This window comes from Azolla caroliniana, unplaced genomic scaffold (assembly GCF_043228905.1).
Source record: "Azolla caroliniana isolate FFs.n. ecotype wild unplaced genomic scaffold, voAzoCaro1.0.p SCAF_634, whole genome shotgun sequence".
Taxonomy (NCBI): domain Eukaryota; kingdom Viridiplantae; phylum Streptophyta; class Polypodiopsida; order Salviniales; family Salviniaceae; genus Azolla; species Azolla caroliniana.
In genome coordinates this window covers 1-18725 of record NW_028231069.1, presented here as the reverse complement: position 1 = coordinate 18725, position 18725 = coordinate 1, and the positions used below count along the sequence as shown (strand labels likewise).

At 41.7% G+C, this 18725-nt stretch overlaps 2 protein-coding genes across 2 annotated transcripts; both read left to right on the top strand.

The window, feature by feature from the left end:
- Positions 1-10078: 10078 nt before the first annotated feature.
- On the top strand, positions 10079-14377 carry LOC147847814 (nucleobase-ascorbate transporter 2-like). Its single transcript, XM_087338804.1, has 14 exons — positions 10079-10231; positions 10577-10674; positions 10887-11063; positions 11163-11263; positions 11439-11514; positions 11625-11684; positions 11783-11964; positions 12335-12431; positions 12578-12664; positions 12769-12827; positions 12920-13011; positions 13104-13181; positions 13334-13494; positions 13785-14377. Exons 1-14 carry the CDS (start codon positions 10117-10119, stop codon positions 13995-13997), a joined length of 1596 nt encoding a protein of 531 aa, XP_087194930.1. The 5' UTR covers positions 10079-10116; the 3' UTR covers positions 13998-14377.
- A 1227-nt stretch (positions 14378-15604) lies between these two features.
- On the top strand, positions 15605-16911 carry LOC147847813 (uncharacterized). The gene is made up of 2 exons (XM_087338803.1): positions 15605-15978; positions 16540-16911. Exons 1-2 carry the CDS (start codon positions 15646-15648, stop codon positions 16795-16797), a joined length of 591 nt encoding a protein of 196 aa, XP_087194929.1. The 5' UTR covers positions 15605-15645; the 3' UTR covers positions 16798-16911.
- The last annotated feature ends 1814 nt before the right edge of the window (positions 16912-18725 follow it).

Here is an 18725-nt window from a genome sequence, read left to right as displayed (position 1 = left end):
AAGGTGGAGCGCGGACACGGACCGATCGTCAAGGCGTTGGTTCGGGCATGCGGAGGCCGAATCGGTGACTGGCCGCGGCTCCTACCTTATGCTTTGTGGGCAGACCGGACCACGCACAGTTCGGTAACCGGGTACATGCCGACAGAGCTCATGTTCGGCCAGAAGCCGATCATGCCGATTGAACGGACGATCTCCTCGTGGGCAACGGTCGACTGGAGGGACGAGATGAGCCGGGAGGAGTTGTTGGCCGCGCGTATACGACAGCTCGAGCGGAGACCGGAGGACGTGGCACTGGCTACGGAGAAGCTCCGGGTGGCGAGGACAAAGAACAAAGCCCGGTTCGACCGAACGCACCGGCTACGACCGAAGAAAATCGACGAAGGTGACTGGGTGCTCGTCTACGACAGCAGCCTCGACAACCAGCACCGAGCAACGCGGAAGTTCGCACAGAGATGGTTCGGGTCGTACACGGTACAGAGCGCCAACGACAACGGGACGTATCATCTGGCGGAACTCGACGGTACGAGAATAGCGATACCCGTGGCCGGGAAGAGGATCAAAGCTTTCAAGAAGCGGCACGACGACGAACCCGACCCGATTCTCCTGGACAGCAGCGACGACCGATCCGAGGCCGAGGAAGGGCCGGCAGGCGAAGAGTAAAGGCGGGCCGGTTTTCTCCGTGCCAACTTAATTTGGCGCATACCGGTGGATGCGCGGTTAGGTGGGGGCGGATGTCGTGAAGAAAACCGCCCACAAGAGGAATCGGAGGAACAAGGCGTGGGAAACGGCTCTACACACACGCGCGCCAAGAAGTACATACGAGGATCCTAGGTGGGTAGATTCGGTTGGTATGCAGTTAATGCCAAACGGCCTCTTGACGGGATATAAAAAGGAAGAGGAAGAATAGAAGAAGGGGATCTCGCGCGGAGACGACGGAGTGCTGCCGAACCGATTTCTGAGCTCCTCTCTCACTCCGGCTTCTCTGTCTTCTGCTCCATCGCGTACCTGTGCAGGTTTCGAGGAGGCTTGCGCTGCTCCGTGGAACGCCCGAGTGCGTCCGGCAGCACCTCCGACCTGTTTCCCCTTTCAGTGCGTCGCGTCATACAGGGGTCGGCATCTGTTCGCCGCCCTGTTCGTTTTCGTTAGTATCTATTCCGTGCCCCACCGTGGGTTGTAATACTTTGGCCTGTTATTTTCTTGCATTCATAAGTACATATCTTTCGTTGTTGCGTCCATCTGCGTCGGCGTTTAGCTGTGATCTCTGTTTGTTGGGCCGTGTCCCTGTGCGATCTTCGGTTCTGTGTAATCGGGTCTCTCTCTCTCTCTCTCTCTCTCTCTCTCTCTCTCTCTCTCTCTCTCTCTCTCTTGCTCTTCGGTCCAAGACCCCCGTGGTCCCTCCTCCTTTCTGCGCGCAAGGGCGTAGCAACCCCGACAACGGATGGAGACCAAGGTGTTGGACAACGGCTCGGCCTATGCAAGGGTCAAGAGCCAGGATGGGCGTCACTCGGTCCAGTTCCTGACGGTGAGACCGAACCATGAGCGGAACCGCGAGACCCTCGGGGGCGAAAGCCGAGAGGATTTTTAGAGAGGGCTATCAAGGCGTGGGGCCGCGATAGTCCGGACACTCCGGGAAAACCCCACAAGTGTACGATAGCGAAGAAGACCTGTACTATAAGTAGGAAATTTTGGTTCTCCGACAACGAAGGGTGTACGATAGTCGACGTCGTTGGCCGGAAGAAGAAAAGGGCGGAGGAGCGACTTCGGGCATGTGGTATCCTCGGCCCTGGAGAGGAAATCAACGGAGCCGTGGAGGCAGTCTCTTTCGACGATACCTTGGGGGAGCTGCGAGAGGTAGTCGGAGGAGTCCTTAAAGAGGACCGGACGATTCCGGTATGTTCGGAAAGGATGTACGAAGTCATCGCGGACTTCAGTAGAGGGCTCGAGTCGGATCGGACGGCTCGGGTGGACACGAGGTACAAGACTGTGGACCGGAAGGTGAGGCCAGTCGCGGCTCCCTTGCCGGAGGGCAGCGAGCTGCGAATAAAGGGGGTTGCGTCGGACCCGAGTTTACGAAATCCGACCCGCATAGGACACACGTTCACCGACATAACGCTACGTGAGCTCAAAATCGGTGGGGGCGGCTTCCTATTGCTGGCGGAAGAGGACCGATTTCGGGGAATGCTCGAAAGGCACGGGAAGGCTTTCGCATTCTCACCGGAGGAGATCGGGTGCGTAGACTTGACATTCGTGGGACCGATGGTGATATTCACGGTACCGCATGTGCCGTGGAGTCTCAAACCGATTCCAGTACCCAGAGCTCACATCCCAGAGCTGTTAAAGCAGAAGGTCGAGATGGGAATCCTCAAACCGTCGACTGCCCCATACTCGAATCGGTGGTTTACCGTGCCGAAGAAGAACGGCACGCTGCGCTTTATTCAAGATCTGCAGTCGGTCAACAAGGTGACCATTCGAAACGCAGGAATCGGACCGACAATAGACGAGTTCGCGGAGGCCTTCGCCGGAAGGTCGATTTACTCGGTCGGTGATCTCTACTCGGGGTACAATCAGTTCCAGCTAGCCATGGAGAGCAGAGACATCACGACAATGCGAACTCCACTCGGCCTAGTACGAATGTGTACCCTACTGCAAGGGGGGATGAACTCGGTGGCTCACATGGTGAACGCAATGAACAAGGTGCTAAGGGATTGTATCCGGGACATCACCATGCCGTTTTTGGATGACGTCCCGATCAAGGGATGCCCGGTGGAGGAAAAGGATGAGACGATCGAACCGGACGGGTGCCGGAAATTCGTGGCGACGCACATCAATGACTGCGAAAATGTGTTGCAGAGGTTAGAGGGCGCAAGGCTCACCTTCTCCAGGGAAAAATCGGCCTTCGGGCAATCAGAGATCATGGTCGTCGGACACCTATGCGGGTCGTATGGCCGGAAACTGTCTCCGGCTAAGGTAGAAGCCATCTCCGCGATGAAGCACGACTGTAGCTCGGTCACGGAGGTTCAGAGGTTCTTGGGAGCATGCGCGTTCTACCACATCTGGATCCCGCATTACGCCCACGTCGCGGAGCCGTTATACGGGTTGCTGAAAAAGGGGCAAAATTTTGAGTGAAGAGACGAGCATACAGAGTCTGTCCGAAAGATGAAGGAAGCACTTGTCGTAGCTCCGGCGCTCCGAAAGGTTGTCTACGAAAAGGACACTCCAATTTACGTAACGGTAGACACGAGTCCGACCGGGATCGGATGGGTCATCAACCAAGAGTACGAGGACGGCATGCGTTTCCCGATCCGGTTTAGCGCAAAGGTCCTCAGCGAGCGACAGCGAGGATACGCCCAAGTTAAACGCGAGCTCTAGGTATCGTTTCGGTGGTAAAGGCCGATAGAGACTACCTGATCGGGACAGAGGTAATTATCGGGACGGACTGCCTGCCAATTCTTGGCATGGTTTCCGGATGCGTGACGCCGAACCTAGCAATGCTCGGGTGGATAACGTACATCAAGTCCCTGAATCCGGAAATACGACACATTTTCGGGAAAGACAATGCCATGGCCGACATGCTTTCAAGGGCGAGGTTCGAAAATGAGGGCGGCATGGTTTCGGAGGACGAGGAAGTCGGCGTGGACTTCTTCGAGGCGGCTTACGTAACAACTGGCAGGGAATGCACTCCAACGATTAACAATTTCGACGAGAGCAAGTACAACAGGGACTGGCTGCAAATCAGCGGGTTCCTGAAAACAATGACACCGGACACGGCATGGACAAAGGATGAGGCCAACCGGATTCGGAAGAAAGCGTACCGATTCTTTCTCCGGGACGGGTACATATGGAAGCACCCAAAGAAGAGGAACGACATCCCGTTCTGAGTGGTGGCAAAGAAGGAGGAGCAGGAGGATTTGCTGGCGGCGTACCACGATAGTCCTTGGGCTGGACACCGTGGAACGTGGGCCACGTTCGAAAGGCTAAAGGGGAAGTACTGGTGGTCGGGACTATACTAGGACGTGCATCGGTTCGTGACAACTTACGAAAGCTGTTAGGTGCACTCTGTGACCCGACACCGGGACGAGCTTCACCCGACCTACCCTCCGACCGTCCACTTCAAGTGGATGGTGGATTTGGTGACGATGCTAATGGGGGTAGGACAGATGCGGTATCTGGTGCTGGCTCGGGAGGATCTAACGAACCAGGTTGAAGACCGAGCCCTGCAGAACAAGATGACAGCAGTCGTGTGCCGGTTTTTGATTGAGGACGTGGTATGTCGATACGGGTGCGTAGGGAAGATCGTGGTTGACCGTGGTGAGTTGGACGCAAAAGAGGCTGAAGAACTGTTCGACCGGCTAGGAGTCAAACTTTCGCTCACCACAACGTACAATCCGGAGGCGAACGGGAAGGTAGAGCGCAGACACGGGCCGATTGTCAAAGCGCTAGTACGGGCGTGCGGAGGCCAAGTCGGGAACTGGCCACGGCTGCTACCTTATGCCTTGTGGGCAGACTGGACTACGCACAGTTCGGTAACCGGGTTCATGCCGGCAGAGCTCATGTTCGGACAAAAGCCGATCATGCCAACAGAGCGAACGACTATGGCAATGATGGAAGCAGAGAAAGAGATGAAGAGGATAAGAAACATAGAGATCGAGATGTTGAGGTTCTGAAGAAACACAAAGACACATATACAAAGGATGATAGAAAACACAAAGATAGGGATGAAGGTGATAGGAAACGTAGATAAAGTGACGAAGACAATAAGAAACACATAGATAGAGATGAAAACTGTAGGAAACACAAGGACAAGGATGACAATGACAAATAATCCAAAGATAGGGATGTGGAAGATGATAAGAAGTGCATAGATAGAGATGATGATGAGAAGAAACTAGGAGAGAAAAGACAAAGACGATGATGAAAAGAATCTAAGAGATAAAGATGGCGAGGAAGATAGAAAACAAGGTGATGTTAATGATGGTAACTTTAGAACCAATGACAGTGACGATGGTAACTCTAGAAGCAAGGGCAATGATGAAGACGGGTAATGTTCCTAATTGGAAGGGATTCAAACTGTCACAGACATACCAAGCGCGAACTAGGATGGAGCACAAATGATGGGGCTACGAGTGACGAATGAACTTGGAGCTAGATGTGACGAGGCTAGGAACTCTAGATGTTGTGAGCGACATGAGGGCATGAAGACAGAAATAATTATGAAGGAGACAAAGATGAGGCGAAACGAGGAACTTGATTGATGTGTCAATGACTCGTGTTGAATCCCTTCAAAAGGACGAAGGAGGTTACAAGTATTTATATTGTGAGTTGAAGTACATGCATTAGAATATTTTGGAGAATATTGTAGAACCCTCTAGAACATTCTAGTTCTAGAACTTTCTAAAAACTCCTAGAACTTGAAAAAGATAATCTACTAATAATCTACTAAGATATGCATAACATGACCATATATTTGGATATGTTGGTTAGAACACAACACTAGACTATATATGTCAAGAAAGAGTTCAAATCTTGACATGACAACATTGTGACATGTAGTCAAGGAGATTTGGGCGACCTTAGTGCATACACTAAAAGGAGAAGATGATGCTATCAAAGGTGATTCAAACATTGTCTTTCGAAAGCAAGAGGTTTTTAAGAAGAGATGGGAAAGGATGAAGGTATTCTGCATGGCTAATGGTGGTATACGTTGGAGGTATCAACCACCACTCTGGGTATTCCCTCCACCGACATGAGGAATGTGGCCATGTATAACTGTTATTATTAATGCTTTGGGACATACATATGTCTATAACAGTCCAAGAGCAGTTGAAAGGGTAAAAACCTATGCTGAAATTTCATGTAAATCGCTTTAAACATAATATAAACCATTGTTGGGAAAATAAATAAATAAAACTAATCTTCTCATATATGTTTCATGGCATGTCTTCAACTAATTGAAGCGTGGTTGGCCTATTTGTGTGTCATTAACTATCAAGTTCAACACTTTTGAGACGATAGATAACTTCTTGGTTTAGAAAACCATGATAGAGATGAGTGGAAGAATGTTTTTGTTTATTGAGCATTTCATGTCATATCCATAATTTATGTTGATCTTAATTTGTATCTGAAGAGATGGTTAGGATGGATATGTGCAACCAATTGCGTTTATTTTTTGTGCGTGTGGTTTAATGTGCATGTGTAGGATAGGTATATGAATGTAAGGGGTGGTATGTGTTTAGGCGTGATCATCTATGTGGATGTGTATGAATGTGGATTTGTATTATGAGTATGTGCACTTTGTATAGATGTGTACAATTATATAAAGATATTTGGAGATATGTTAACCATATTTTTATGTATATATGTATAATGTGATTATGTTTGTATGGGTGGGGAGTATTGTCTTAAAGGAAAAATAATAAAGGGAAATTTTAGGAAATAGGGGAAGAGGGAGATTAAGAATAAATATTTCTTAGTGGGGGTTAATAAAATGAAGGGGGTTTCGGAAACAAATGATCTAGGAATGACATTATGTTCTAGAGAGTGTAGTCGAATAGTGAGTGAGTGAGAGTCATACTGAAAGAAAGGAAAAAGGATTATGTAGCGAAGTGGCATATGTAAATATTCTACTGTTATATGGGTTTCGACTATGGTATCCCGGATATGTGTGCTTTAGCTTGAAGTAATAACGGGCAATGGAGAAGTTAGGTTAACTAGGGATAGTTGTTAGTTAAAGTAATAAGGAATGAAATAAATAGGGGATGATTTTAGTTTTTTATTAAAATAGGAGGGTATTTCAAGAACATATTGTTCCCCTAGGAGTGTGTGTGAGGGATGGGATGGGATAGTTTTATGTAAGTGCAAAGGAGGGGAAAGGGGTAGCACGGAACCTAGGCTCATAATCAAGCATATGTTCAACCAATTGCGTGTAAGGCTCAAAACCAAGCCAAAAGCTCTTTGTTGGTAAATGTTCTTATCATAGTGTAGCACGAGCTTAATTGGTCCTCAGTATGGCCAATTAAGAAAATTCCCCTAGCTAGGGCCAATTTAGATTTAGGCGTACACTATGTTAATTTTATGTTTGGCTTTAGGCTAAATTTTTCTCACGTGCAAGGCTAACATTTGGATTCGGCTCTTTTCTAAGCCTAAATTTAGAAATTGGTCTTAGCTAGACCAATTTTGTTTCTTCAACTAGTGACATTGATATTCCAAGCTTGTGTTTTGTTGGGATGGACCCTCAATTCTGAATTTTCTTCCAACTAGTGGGGACAAAAAAACCTTTCATAACTTTGATTTGGACCTCGAATTAGTGATTCAATGGTAGAGGAAAAAACACTTATCGCGTGGGTGTAAATTCAAACTCTTGCCAGAAAATCGATAGGTAACCCCAAAATTTCTTGACAAGGAAAAAAATGGTACTTTTTGGCTATCATTTGTTTGTTAGAGTGCATATATAATAGTCCAAGGAAAGGTGGGAAGGCAACCATGTCACCAAATGCTTAGAGAATCTCGAATAGCTGATTAGGTCTCTTAAAAAAGATCAACAACAGAGGTGGCAAAATAGTAAGGTCATGACACCAAAAAGAAACCAAAACTTTGAGGACAAGAGCCATGTAGCATCACAATTATTACGACAAAGAAGGGACCTTATAAACCACGCACATTGGATAGAGATGACCTCCCATACTTCATTAATAGAAGCAAATTGAAATGCTACAAAAGTAGAGATGACCTCCTGGGCCGGTGATATGCTCATATACAAAAATAATTCAATAAAAAAAATATACATACACTACAATCTACCATGTTACAAGCAAATTTTCTAGTGGCAAAAAACGAATTGGGGCAAAATTCCATTGGCAAACCCCCATTCATTTTTATCTTCCTCCATGTCAACCCTTGGTTTGCTCTATCTGTGGTTTGAGAGTAAGGAAGTGATGCCTTTGGTCGACATGGTGGGCTAGTGCAATGGCCATTTTATGAAAATCATGGGCAAACATAGGACACCCCAAAAATAAAGGCCTATTCTAATGTGCTCACTAGACTAGACGGCACACAAGATGAATGCATGGGTTCTTTTAATATAAAAGTGCCAAACAAACTGAGCAGGTCGAGATAGAAATTGCAATACGAGTAATGCTAGTCGGGGTCCTTCAAGAAGATTGAATGTACGTAGGCTAAGGTTGAAACCATACAAAAAAATGAACTCGAGGAAATGATCGAGACCTACGATTATTCGTTGGGGGTGGGTGCTAGCTATGTATATCGTTGTTCCTTTTGGCTACAATGGAATGCGCAACATCCGAACAAATGTGGCCTTGTCGAGAAGAAACATTCCTCTCCTCCACTATCCATACATCCATCCATGCATGCATCACCAATGACCATCCAGGCATGCATGCATCCATTACCCACCATCCATGTATGCAATGATGTATCACCACTGACCATCCATCCATGCATGCATGCATCACTCACCATCCATGTATGCAATGATGCATCACCATCCATGATTCACCACCACCTTATTATTTACAGAGCATATGTAGTTGGGCTATACAGTATGTATGTACATATATGTATCTCTATAATGTACATATACAAATTAAAATACATACATTATTACATACATACATCATACATGTATGAATGTGTATAGCAGTTATTGTGTGATGAAGTTTTCAAAGCAAATTCTGAGCTACATACATATTATATACATACATACATACATACATACATACATTACTTACTGCCTACCTAGTATGGTAGTAAGCAGTCACTTCACTTCACAATTAATAGCAAAAAAAAAAAACCACTTTCTCCTTCTTCTTCTTCATCTTTCTATTATATATGTATGTATTCCTCCAAATTCTTTTGTTTTATTGAAAATCTGCTATGTAATATTAAATAATTTCAATAAATTTTAATTGCTTGAAAATTGTACCATTGGAAGAAGGCCCATCAAATCACATCATAGTTTTTTTCTGCAAATTTGATCATCATCATCACCATCACCATCATCATCATCAGGCAGGACTCTGATCGATTTTGCCTTTTTGCTGAACCCCACACAGGTTAAAAATAAAAACACACACAAACATTCCTTCCATACAATTAAAAAAACAAAAACAAAATGTAATAAATGATGATGGATGGCTCTTAGAAGTCCACTCCACTGCATTTTTTTATTCATTCAAATTTAGATGATTTCATTTAGCTCCAATTTCAATGGCATTTCATTTCCATCCAATTTTTCATTTCAAATTTCAATGAGGAAAAAAAAATGGACAAATCAGTCAGTCAGTCTGTCTCATCTGATATCTGACCGTTGTTGATCTGTAAATGAGGCAGAAGCCTCTCCTCCATTTGCTCAAAAACTGAACTGAACCAGACACAGGGGTGTTTGTTTGAAACCAGGCGAAAAAAAAGCATTATGATTTCCATAGAGATTCAAGGCTTATGTTCCTGTTTATTCTCAGAGAGATGCATTAAGAATTTGTAGAGAGAGATGGAAAAGCAATCGTTGCGGGCAATTTGTTTTTTTGGTTTTTTAATTTATCGGAAAGACCATCCATCATCTGTGTCATAGGGAAATGGTCATCATTTTTCTAGAGATTTGTAATGATTTTTAAAGAGAGAGTCTAGTCTCTTGTCTGCAAACAATTTTTATTGTTTTTTTAGTACAGAGATTTCCCCCCTTCTCAAGGCTCTGTTTTAATCAATTCTGAGATCTGTTTGGAGATTTTGTATTTAAAATCTCCTCTTCCTTGCTTCTTCACATTGTTCAAGGAACCCAAAAACAATCAGAGAGTGTAATTTTCAAGGAAAAAAGCCTGATTAATTTCAACGAAAACCTGAAATTGCTGTTGTGTTTTTGGGGTTGTTTGTCTCCTCCCTGTTTTTTGCATTTTTCTTTAAGAAATTCTCTGTTTTTGGGTAATGGTGGTGTTTTCTTTACTGATAAAAAACCTTACTCAAGAAACCTGAACCGACAAAGTAAAAACTTTTTTTTTTTGTTTGTTTGTTTGTTTGATTCCTCCGTCTCCTGCTCCTCTGTAGCTCTGGTTTTTTTTTGTTTGCTTCTCTCTCCGTCTGCTATCATCTTGAGAGCGAGCTCACGCAATGACTAATCAGAAGCAAAATCAGAGCCAAAAGATAGGGAATGATGAAGGTGCACATCAGCCTCAGGATCAACTCAGAGGCATTGATTTCTGCATTACCAGCCCACCACCATGGAGTGAGTTCGATTCTCTTGTCTTAACTCTTTAATCATCATATTTCATTTCATACATTTTCTTAGCAATTGATCAATTCATTCCTCTTAACGTGATTGTAACATTGGATCACATTTCCTGGCAAAGGTAAAAGCCTTTTCTGTATCTCTCTCTCTCTCTCTCTCTCTCTCTTTTATCCTTATATGCTGCATTCCGGCATTATGATTTAGGCATAATCCACGGCATTATGGTCACGTGAGAAACAAAGTTTTGGGTGAAAATTTCTAATTCGAATGTGCGATTGCTCTCTTTCTCTTCTTTGAAGTGTTTGCTAACTGTGTTTCTTGATATCCTCTCTGATTCTGTAGCTCAAGCTCTGATATTGGGATTTCAGCATTACTTTGTTGTGTTGGGGACGTCAATCCTTATTCCAACTATATTGGTTCCACAGATGGGTGGTGACTTGGTGAGTGGTCTTTCAACTTCGGATCTGCACAAGTAATGGTAGCTCATGGAATTACACAGCTATGGAACAAGCAAAGTACTGAAATTTAGGGTTTAGGGTTTTATTCATCCTTAATTGCAATGGATGCAACTTTTATGGTGTGTATAGTTTTTTTTTGTCCCCATGATCTGGCTATTACTGACAACCGATTTTGGTGTCTTGTGGTTGCACAGAATGACAAGGCCAGAGTGTTTCAGACTCTTCTTTTCACTGCTGGTATCAATACTTTGCTTCAATCAGTAGTGGGTACTTGTCTGCCTTGTGTTGTGGGCGGTTCCTATGCTTTTCTTGTCCCCACACTTTCAATCATTTACTCTGATCGGCTTCAAGCAATACAAGATGACCGTTTGGTATGACCTAAAGTTCCACTTGACATGTATCTATCCGATATACTGTGTTTAGAATGTATTAATTCGTTTGCATATGTTCTGGATGTTTCAAATTTGCAGAGGTTTCTTCACACCATGAGGGCCATTCAAGGTGCCCTGATTTCATCTTCAAGCATACAAATTGTTCTTGGTTTTAGTGGACTCTGGGGTATTGTCACCAGGTTAGGAATGAAAGTTCACTAATAGTTGTGCAAGTTGCTGTTTTTTACATTAACTTCTATGGAACCGGACCTCTTGCATTGAGTTTACTTCTTCGACACTATAATTGACAGCTTTTGTAGTGCTAGCTAATCAAGATGAAGTAACCTCTATTCTGATGATGATGATTATATGCAGATTCATCAGCCCACTTACAGCTGCTTCTCTGGTTGGTATGGTTGGATTAGGACTGTATGAGCTTGGCTTTCCAGGGGTATGATATTCTTACACTCAAAAAACATTCAGAAAGATGCAGTTTTGCTGAAAGAATTGTCGATGTTAGAGTCAGATATTGGCTGAGTCTTACTAAGTCTTTTCTTCCAGGTTGGGAAATGTGTGGAAATAGGGATTCCCCAAATCATTATCCTAGTACTGTTGTCACAGGTAACCAACTGCATGCCTCTTTAATGTGTTTTGTGTGCATTTCTTTTTATGTTTTTACCCTGTAAATTGTGATTGCTAATTGCAGTCATAAAATGCAGTTCTTGAAGAACGTTAAAATGGGAAAACACTTGCTGGAAAAATTCTCGGTGCTTATAAGTGTGGCCATTGTTTGGGGCTATGCACACCTCCTCACAGTAATGGGAGCCTACAAACATGCCTCAGATGCTACTGCTTCCAACTGCCGAACTGATCGAGCGTCATTGGTTGTTTCATCACCTTGGTATGCCAATTTGGATTACCTTGATTGGTTTTGTCGTTCATTGTATAGTACAAGATCTTCTTTGAATTGTACCCAATTGGACGGAGTCAAGAACCCTTTGAAACTCGATGAATATAAGTAATGTACATGTGAGGAAGAACATGTCAGTGCATACTGTAACATGAGGCTGAATAACACATGTCAATCAGGTGTTACTTGTGGATAAATATTGGATAGACATTTTTTATTGATATAAGACCACTTTTCCTCTACTAATTTTCTTTCAGTATTTCCTAGTTGTGTATTACAGTTTATATGTACCTAAGCTGATATTGAGTTGGAACATCAATGTTGTCGAAAGTGTGAGTTCATTTTAATTTTAATTTTCCAGGCTACGCATTCCTTATCCTCTTCAATGGGGTGCTCCAACATTTCATGCAAGTCATACGTTTGGCATGATGGCTGCAGTGCTAGTTTCCTTGGTTGAGGTAATTTTGGCATTCTTAAATTAGATACATAGAAATTCCATGCAACTGAGTATGATGTTCAAGTAATCATGTACTTACTCTGCTCTTAAATGATTATCCTTGTGGAGCTACGTATAATTTACATGTGACTGTTAATTGTGTTGCAGTCCAGTGGAGGATTCCTGGCTGTTTCTCGATTTGCTGGGGCCACTCCACCACCTCCATTTGTTTTGAGTCGAGGAATTGGATGGCAGGTGATTTGTTATGTATTTCATTTTATATCCTGCCAAAAACGTTGAAACAACAGCCTTCTTATCAGCCAAGCAATTTTTTTTTGCCTTCACTTGTCTTCGTATAGGGGCTCGGTATTTTAATAAATGGGTTGTTTGGAACAGCAAGTGGATCTTCTGTTTCAGTGTAAGCTGAGAACAATCAGGATATTTACCATGGATATCTTAGAATCATTTTGTTGCATGGTAACATTTGTTGATAATATTTACATGTTATAGAGAGAATGCTGGCCTCCTTGGCCTTACTAGAGTTGGCAGTAAACGTGTGGTACAGATTGCAGCCGCATTTATGATTTTCTTTTCATTATTCGGTATTTCTCTGCCCTTCATCGATGTTGTTTGCACCTTTACAAGTATGCATTAATCAATAGAGTCCTTGACAATTTTTTACATGCAAATGCAGGGAAGTTTGGTGCTCTATTTGCTTCTGTGCCGAGCCCTATTGTGGCTGCACTGTTTTGTGTATTGTTCGCTAAAGTGGGTAAGTAACAACTCAAAAAGAAAACAAAGAAAATACTCTGAAAAGGGATGTTTTGTTTGAATCAACTTTCTTCATCCATTCTATCAGAAGTTGGCTCATGTATAGAATCTTAATGATGGTTGATTTGAGCAAAAAATTATTTCAATGTGCAGTAGCATGTGGTCTATCATTCCTTCAATTCGTGAACGTGAATCACCCTCGGAGCTTGTTTATTCTGGGATTCTCCACCTTCATGGGTTTGTCTATTCCAAAGTATTTCATTGACTATGCAGCTGCATCAGGCCACGGTCCAGTTCACACTCATTCTCATTGGGTAACTAACAAACTCCATCACCATTGTGTTACAGTTAAAATGTGTTAGTGGCTTTATAATTTAGTTTTATTTGGAATACTGAAATTTATTGTTTGGGCATTGGATGTGTTTTATGGAGAAAGTACTGAAACATGTAAATATTGTCGACATGTAGTATATTTTGGATATTTATCTATGTTCAAAGCTAACTGCTTTGCTTATTTTGCTATTCAAATGAATGAAGATTGAAATGTACATGTTTCCTATGGGTTTGAGGGGGTTAATATATCTTAAATGTTACATGTACACAGTTCAACGACATGTTCTTTGTCATCTTCACCTCTGCAGCGACGGTTTCATTCATAGTGAGCATGACACTTGACAATACTTTGCAAGCGAAGAGCTCAGAAAGAGATCGAGGCATGTTATTGTGGACTAAATTCAGGACATGGAAAGGAGACACCCGAAATGAAGAATTCTACTCACTTCCCTTCAACATGAACAAGTATTTCCCACCCATGTAGGAAATATCTGAATTCATATTTCAGTACATCATATTTTTTGTGCTTCTGGAAGCATTTCATCACATTCCCTGGCTTCATGGTGGGATGTGAATTTTTGGTCCGACAGCTTGTATTGTATATATAAGGATTCCTCTTTTCTGCATAACCTAGCATTGCAGGTTTCTAAGAGGTGAAAAACAATACCATACATATCTATGGAGTGTGTACACAAGTGGAGTTTTCCTCCTGTCTACCACATCAAACGGTTGGCTTTATAATGGTGCATTCATCCATCAAGGGATGCAAAATTTTGTCCCATTTGTGTATACATATGCACTCCTTTTCATTTAAGGGATGCAAATTTTGTTCCATTTATGAAGAATTTACAAATGATTCATAACTTTTGTTGTTGTGGTATTTGTTTTCGAATGAGCATTGGAAAATGTGAACTAAGTTTGATTTATCTTTTCATGTATATCTTGATACGTTGAGCAAAGCATTCAAGGAAATTATATTGAGGATGTCAACTTAATAATGTCATCTTCAGGCAAAGTGTATGTATGATAGAGAAACGTTGATAGTGCTTGTCATTTTTACATGTCATATCAAGGAATAATAAAACTTCAAGAAAGCTAAATCTTCTCTTTGAAATGATGAATACATGAAATGCGACAAATTAGGACCATGATTATGGAGTGTTGTTATTCATATCTTCTACGTTCAAACTTTTGAAATAATGAGGATTTTGTTTTGTCAAGGTGACTTTTAGGGGAAGTCAGAATAAATGTATGATCAAATGATCTAATGTGGACATTGTCTTGTGTTTGTCTATGTTAAAAGTTTTGAAAATGAGAATAATTTGTTGTGAACGTGTATGTTAACTTTATTGAATCCGTGACATTAAACTACATAGTTTGTACATATGGAGTAGGTGTTGGTATGTACATGGATTTGTTACATTGACAAATATGTGTATGTTAACTTTATTGAATCCGTGACATTAAACTAGTTTGTACATATGGAGTAGGTGTTGGTATGTATGTACACGGGTTCGTTACATTGACAGATTTGGTGGAAGATGATGTGTGAGTGTGTATGCAAGGAGTAGATGTTGGTATGTACACGGATTCGTTACATTGACAGATTTGGTGGGAGATGATGGGTGAGTGTGTATGCAAGTGACTATGGTGGAAATGATTTCACTGCTAAAGTTGGTAGGTCAATTGGTAGAGTGGATATTATTGATATATGCTATGTTTGCATACATATATATGCTATGCTTTTCTGGATTGATGAAGAAGAAGCAGAAGAAGAAGAAGTATATGAAGAAGGAAATGAAGATGAAGATGAAGATGATGATGAGGCAGCAGTAATTGTTTAATGTGTAGTTAAAAACGTGTGTAAGAAAATAGTGATCTCCTTTTTGTTCAGTCCTATATGGTGTTCTTTGTCCGACTAGGTCTGAACACGGAAACGCGTGCAGTACACAATCTTTGTCTCCCTACTATAAATAGAGGAACAGAGTAATTTGGAAAACAGAGTAATTGCCATATATATATAAACAGAGTAGGCAAATCATCACATATACATATATAAACAGAGTAATTAAAGAACATATAAACATTTAAAGAAGCAAGATCCATACTTTATATAACATACATACAAGAATATGGGTCATCATCATAACAAACATGGTCATCATCATCAGCAGCAATATGATCAACAAGCCTACGGCTATGGCAATGGCTATGGCTATGGCTATGAATCTCCAGGTCCATCATCATATAGCTATCCTCCTCCCATTAATAATCCTTATAACAGCTATGTTCAGCCATCGCCTTACCCTCAATACCCTTACCCTCCTCCCATCCCTTCTTCTTCGGCTTTCGATCCTTACCAACAACAGCAATTACTGCAGGGAGCGATAGCTGATCGAAATCGGCACTCCCGTAACGAACACATCGCCGAAGTCGCTGCTGTCGGAGCAGGCGCTTTCGCACTGGTAAGAATCCTGTCTATCTTTCTCTGTGTGTCCTTAGGGATTTCCAAAATACTCCCTATATGTTTGGGTAATATCAGATTCTGTTTTGTTAAAGATGATCCCCATATCTTTTGGTAATATCAGATTTTGTTTGTTAAAGATAGCCCCCATATCTTATGGTAATATCAGATTTTGTTTGTTAAAGATGTACCCATATCTAATGGTAATATCAGATTTTTTTTGTTAAGATGCTCCCTATATCTTTTGGTAGTATCAAATTTTGTTTGTTAAGATGCTCCCCCCTATATCTAATGGTAGTACCAAATTTTGTTTGTTAAGATGCTCCCCCCCATATCTAATGGTAATATCAGATTTTGTTTGTTAAGATGCTCCCCCCCATATCTAATGGTAATATCAGATTTTGTTTGTTAAGATGCTCCCCCCCATATCTAATGGCAATATCAGATTTTGCTTGTTAAGATGCTCCCCATATCTGTTGGTAATATCAGATTCTGCTGGTTAAGATGCTGGTATAATCTATTGTATGAAATGGCTTATGTGATTGATGTGTTTTGCTCACAGTATGAGGCACATGAAGCCAAAGTGGATCCAGCACATGCAGGAAGGCATAAGCTTGAGGCTGAGATAGCGGGGGCGGCTGCGCTGGGCTCGGCAGCGTATGCATGGCATGAGCATAGCGAGAAGAAGAAAGACGATCATCGCATCCAGAGCTTGCAAGGGGCACAAGGTGGACATGGCCATAACAGTGGGCATGGCCATAATAAACATAACCATGGAGGAAAGCATGATGGCCATAAGAAACACCACCATTTCTGGTGAAGTGGACAATGGATCAGAGACATATACATATAAACATGTATTACACACACATACACACATAACAAACACAGTTAGCAATAATCTCTCAGAGAGGGAATTTACAGTTAATTGTTAAAGAAAAACCAGACATTTGGGTTGAATCTTGTATAGTGCATTACCATATCTTCCCAGACATTTAGTTGGGTTGATTATTACCATTGCCTCTTATATAAGAGGCAATCTCGTGTATTTGATTTGACACAAAAAGGTAATTAAATCCCAATCGGATGTAAATTATTATTTCAGCATGGTAATCTTTCACCCTCCTGATCTGAATGATATTTCTTTTTAGGACTCATGCCTCTGAATGATGATGTTTGATCTGCGAAATTCTATTGCTTATTGTCAAGTAATCTTCTTTCTGCTAGATTCTCTGTCGGATGACTTGTGAACATGTCTGTAGCTTATTGCTAATTTGTAATGGATGGTGCACTTGATTTCTTCACTCTTGTTCTCTACAGTGGACATCTGTGACTTGTTTAATACAATCATGTGGACGAGTATTAACGATTCTTAGATTTGCCGCAACTTCCCATGTATACATCCTGAGCTACCCTTAAATCATAGACAATGTGAACATTAGCGTTAACTGCAAAACATATGGGCTAAAATCAAGAGTGTTATGTAGCCACTTTTTATGTATAATCTGAGGTTTTGAATTGGAGCAATAGTGGTAAGGTGTGTACTTCCAAAGTTTGCTGTAATTTGGAAATGCGGTTGTTGCCATTAAGTACAAGCAGTTAAAGGATTTAGACGAAAAATATCATTAACTATTTACATCATTGAATATTATTCTGTCACTGAGAAAAAGTAATCACTTATAAATCGAGTGTTTACTGTTCATTAAATATATCAAACAAACATCACAAGTGATGAGATCTTAATTATGTTGGCAAATGCAGTGATTTGAACTACTCGTTTTAGTGGATGGTTTGACTAGCAGTAAGTAGTCGAGTCATTGCAAGGATGTGATTATGAAAATGAATGTTGTCTTCAAAACAAGAATCATTTATGGCAATTATTGAAATAGCATTGGTACAGATTATAAATTAAACGGGATTAACTATGGGATGAATAAAACAAAAAAACAGGCTTATATGGGATGAATAAACAAGACATTAGGTGATCATAAATTACTGTATGTATGAGATATAAAAAATATTGCCTCTAATAAGTTCTTTAGGAATTATGAATTGACTATAGTCACAAATCCATTCCTTATATAACTCCCTAAGAGTATTCCAATAATTGATTCCTAAGCAGTACAAATGATGGAAAGCAAATTCAATCCCTTGCAAGATTACATTAGAGTACATAATTACCTGACAAACTTGGGACTTAGAGATTAGACTAGGACAGCTAGTTGACATATTATATTGACACATATATTCAGGTTTGTGTGGAGCTAGATGTTTCGTTGTGCAAGAAATGGTCGTGGATGGCATCAATGTAGTAAACAATGGAATGGTTAAAGAATCCCGGCATTAAGACCGCAAGGACTCGTGTCCACAATGGTACGACGCTCCTTTCATCAGCTGCTGGTCTAGGTCCAGAGATCCTTGCAGCCAGGTTTTGGTAGAGCTCATTAAGTGCACTTCTATGGGGATTAGGTCGGAGATTGGAAGGTTCTGCATCAAGAACCTATATAACATGTAACAGAAAGATGGGAATGAACATATATTAACTGGTCTAATTGATTGGATATGTTTAAATCAAATCAATACATGCTAAATAATGGCGGAGTTCGGACTATCGAATGACCGCTTGCGATGGGAGGATAACGATATCATGGACATGCTCTTTACCTTGGATTGATTGACACTTCTGTAGAAGTTACATGGTGGAATATGCACAAAGTCCGATGGAACCTTAGGCACAATGTCCGACCG

Coding starts and splice junctions, on each gene's coding strand:
- LOC147847814 (XM_087338804.1), top strand. CDS start 10,117: ATGACTAATCAGAAGCAAAATCAGAGCCAAAAGATAGGGAATGATGAA. Junction 11,064..11,162: donor CAATACAAGATGACCGTTTG/GTATGACCTAAA, acceptor TCAAATTTGCAG/AGGTTTCTTCACACCATGAG. Junction 12,432..12,577: donor TGCTAGTTTCCTTGGTTGAG/GTAATTTTGGCA, acceptor ATTGTGTTGCAG/TCCAGTGGAGGATTCCTGGC.
- LOC147847813 (XM_087338803.1), top strand. CDS start 15,646: ATGGGTCATCATCATAACAAACATGGTCATCATCATCAGCAGCAATAT. Junction 15,979..16,539: donor GAGCAGGCGCTTTCGCACTG/GTAAGAATCCTG, acceptor TTTTGCTCACAG/TATGAGGCACATGAAGCCAA.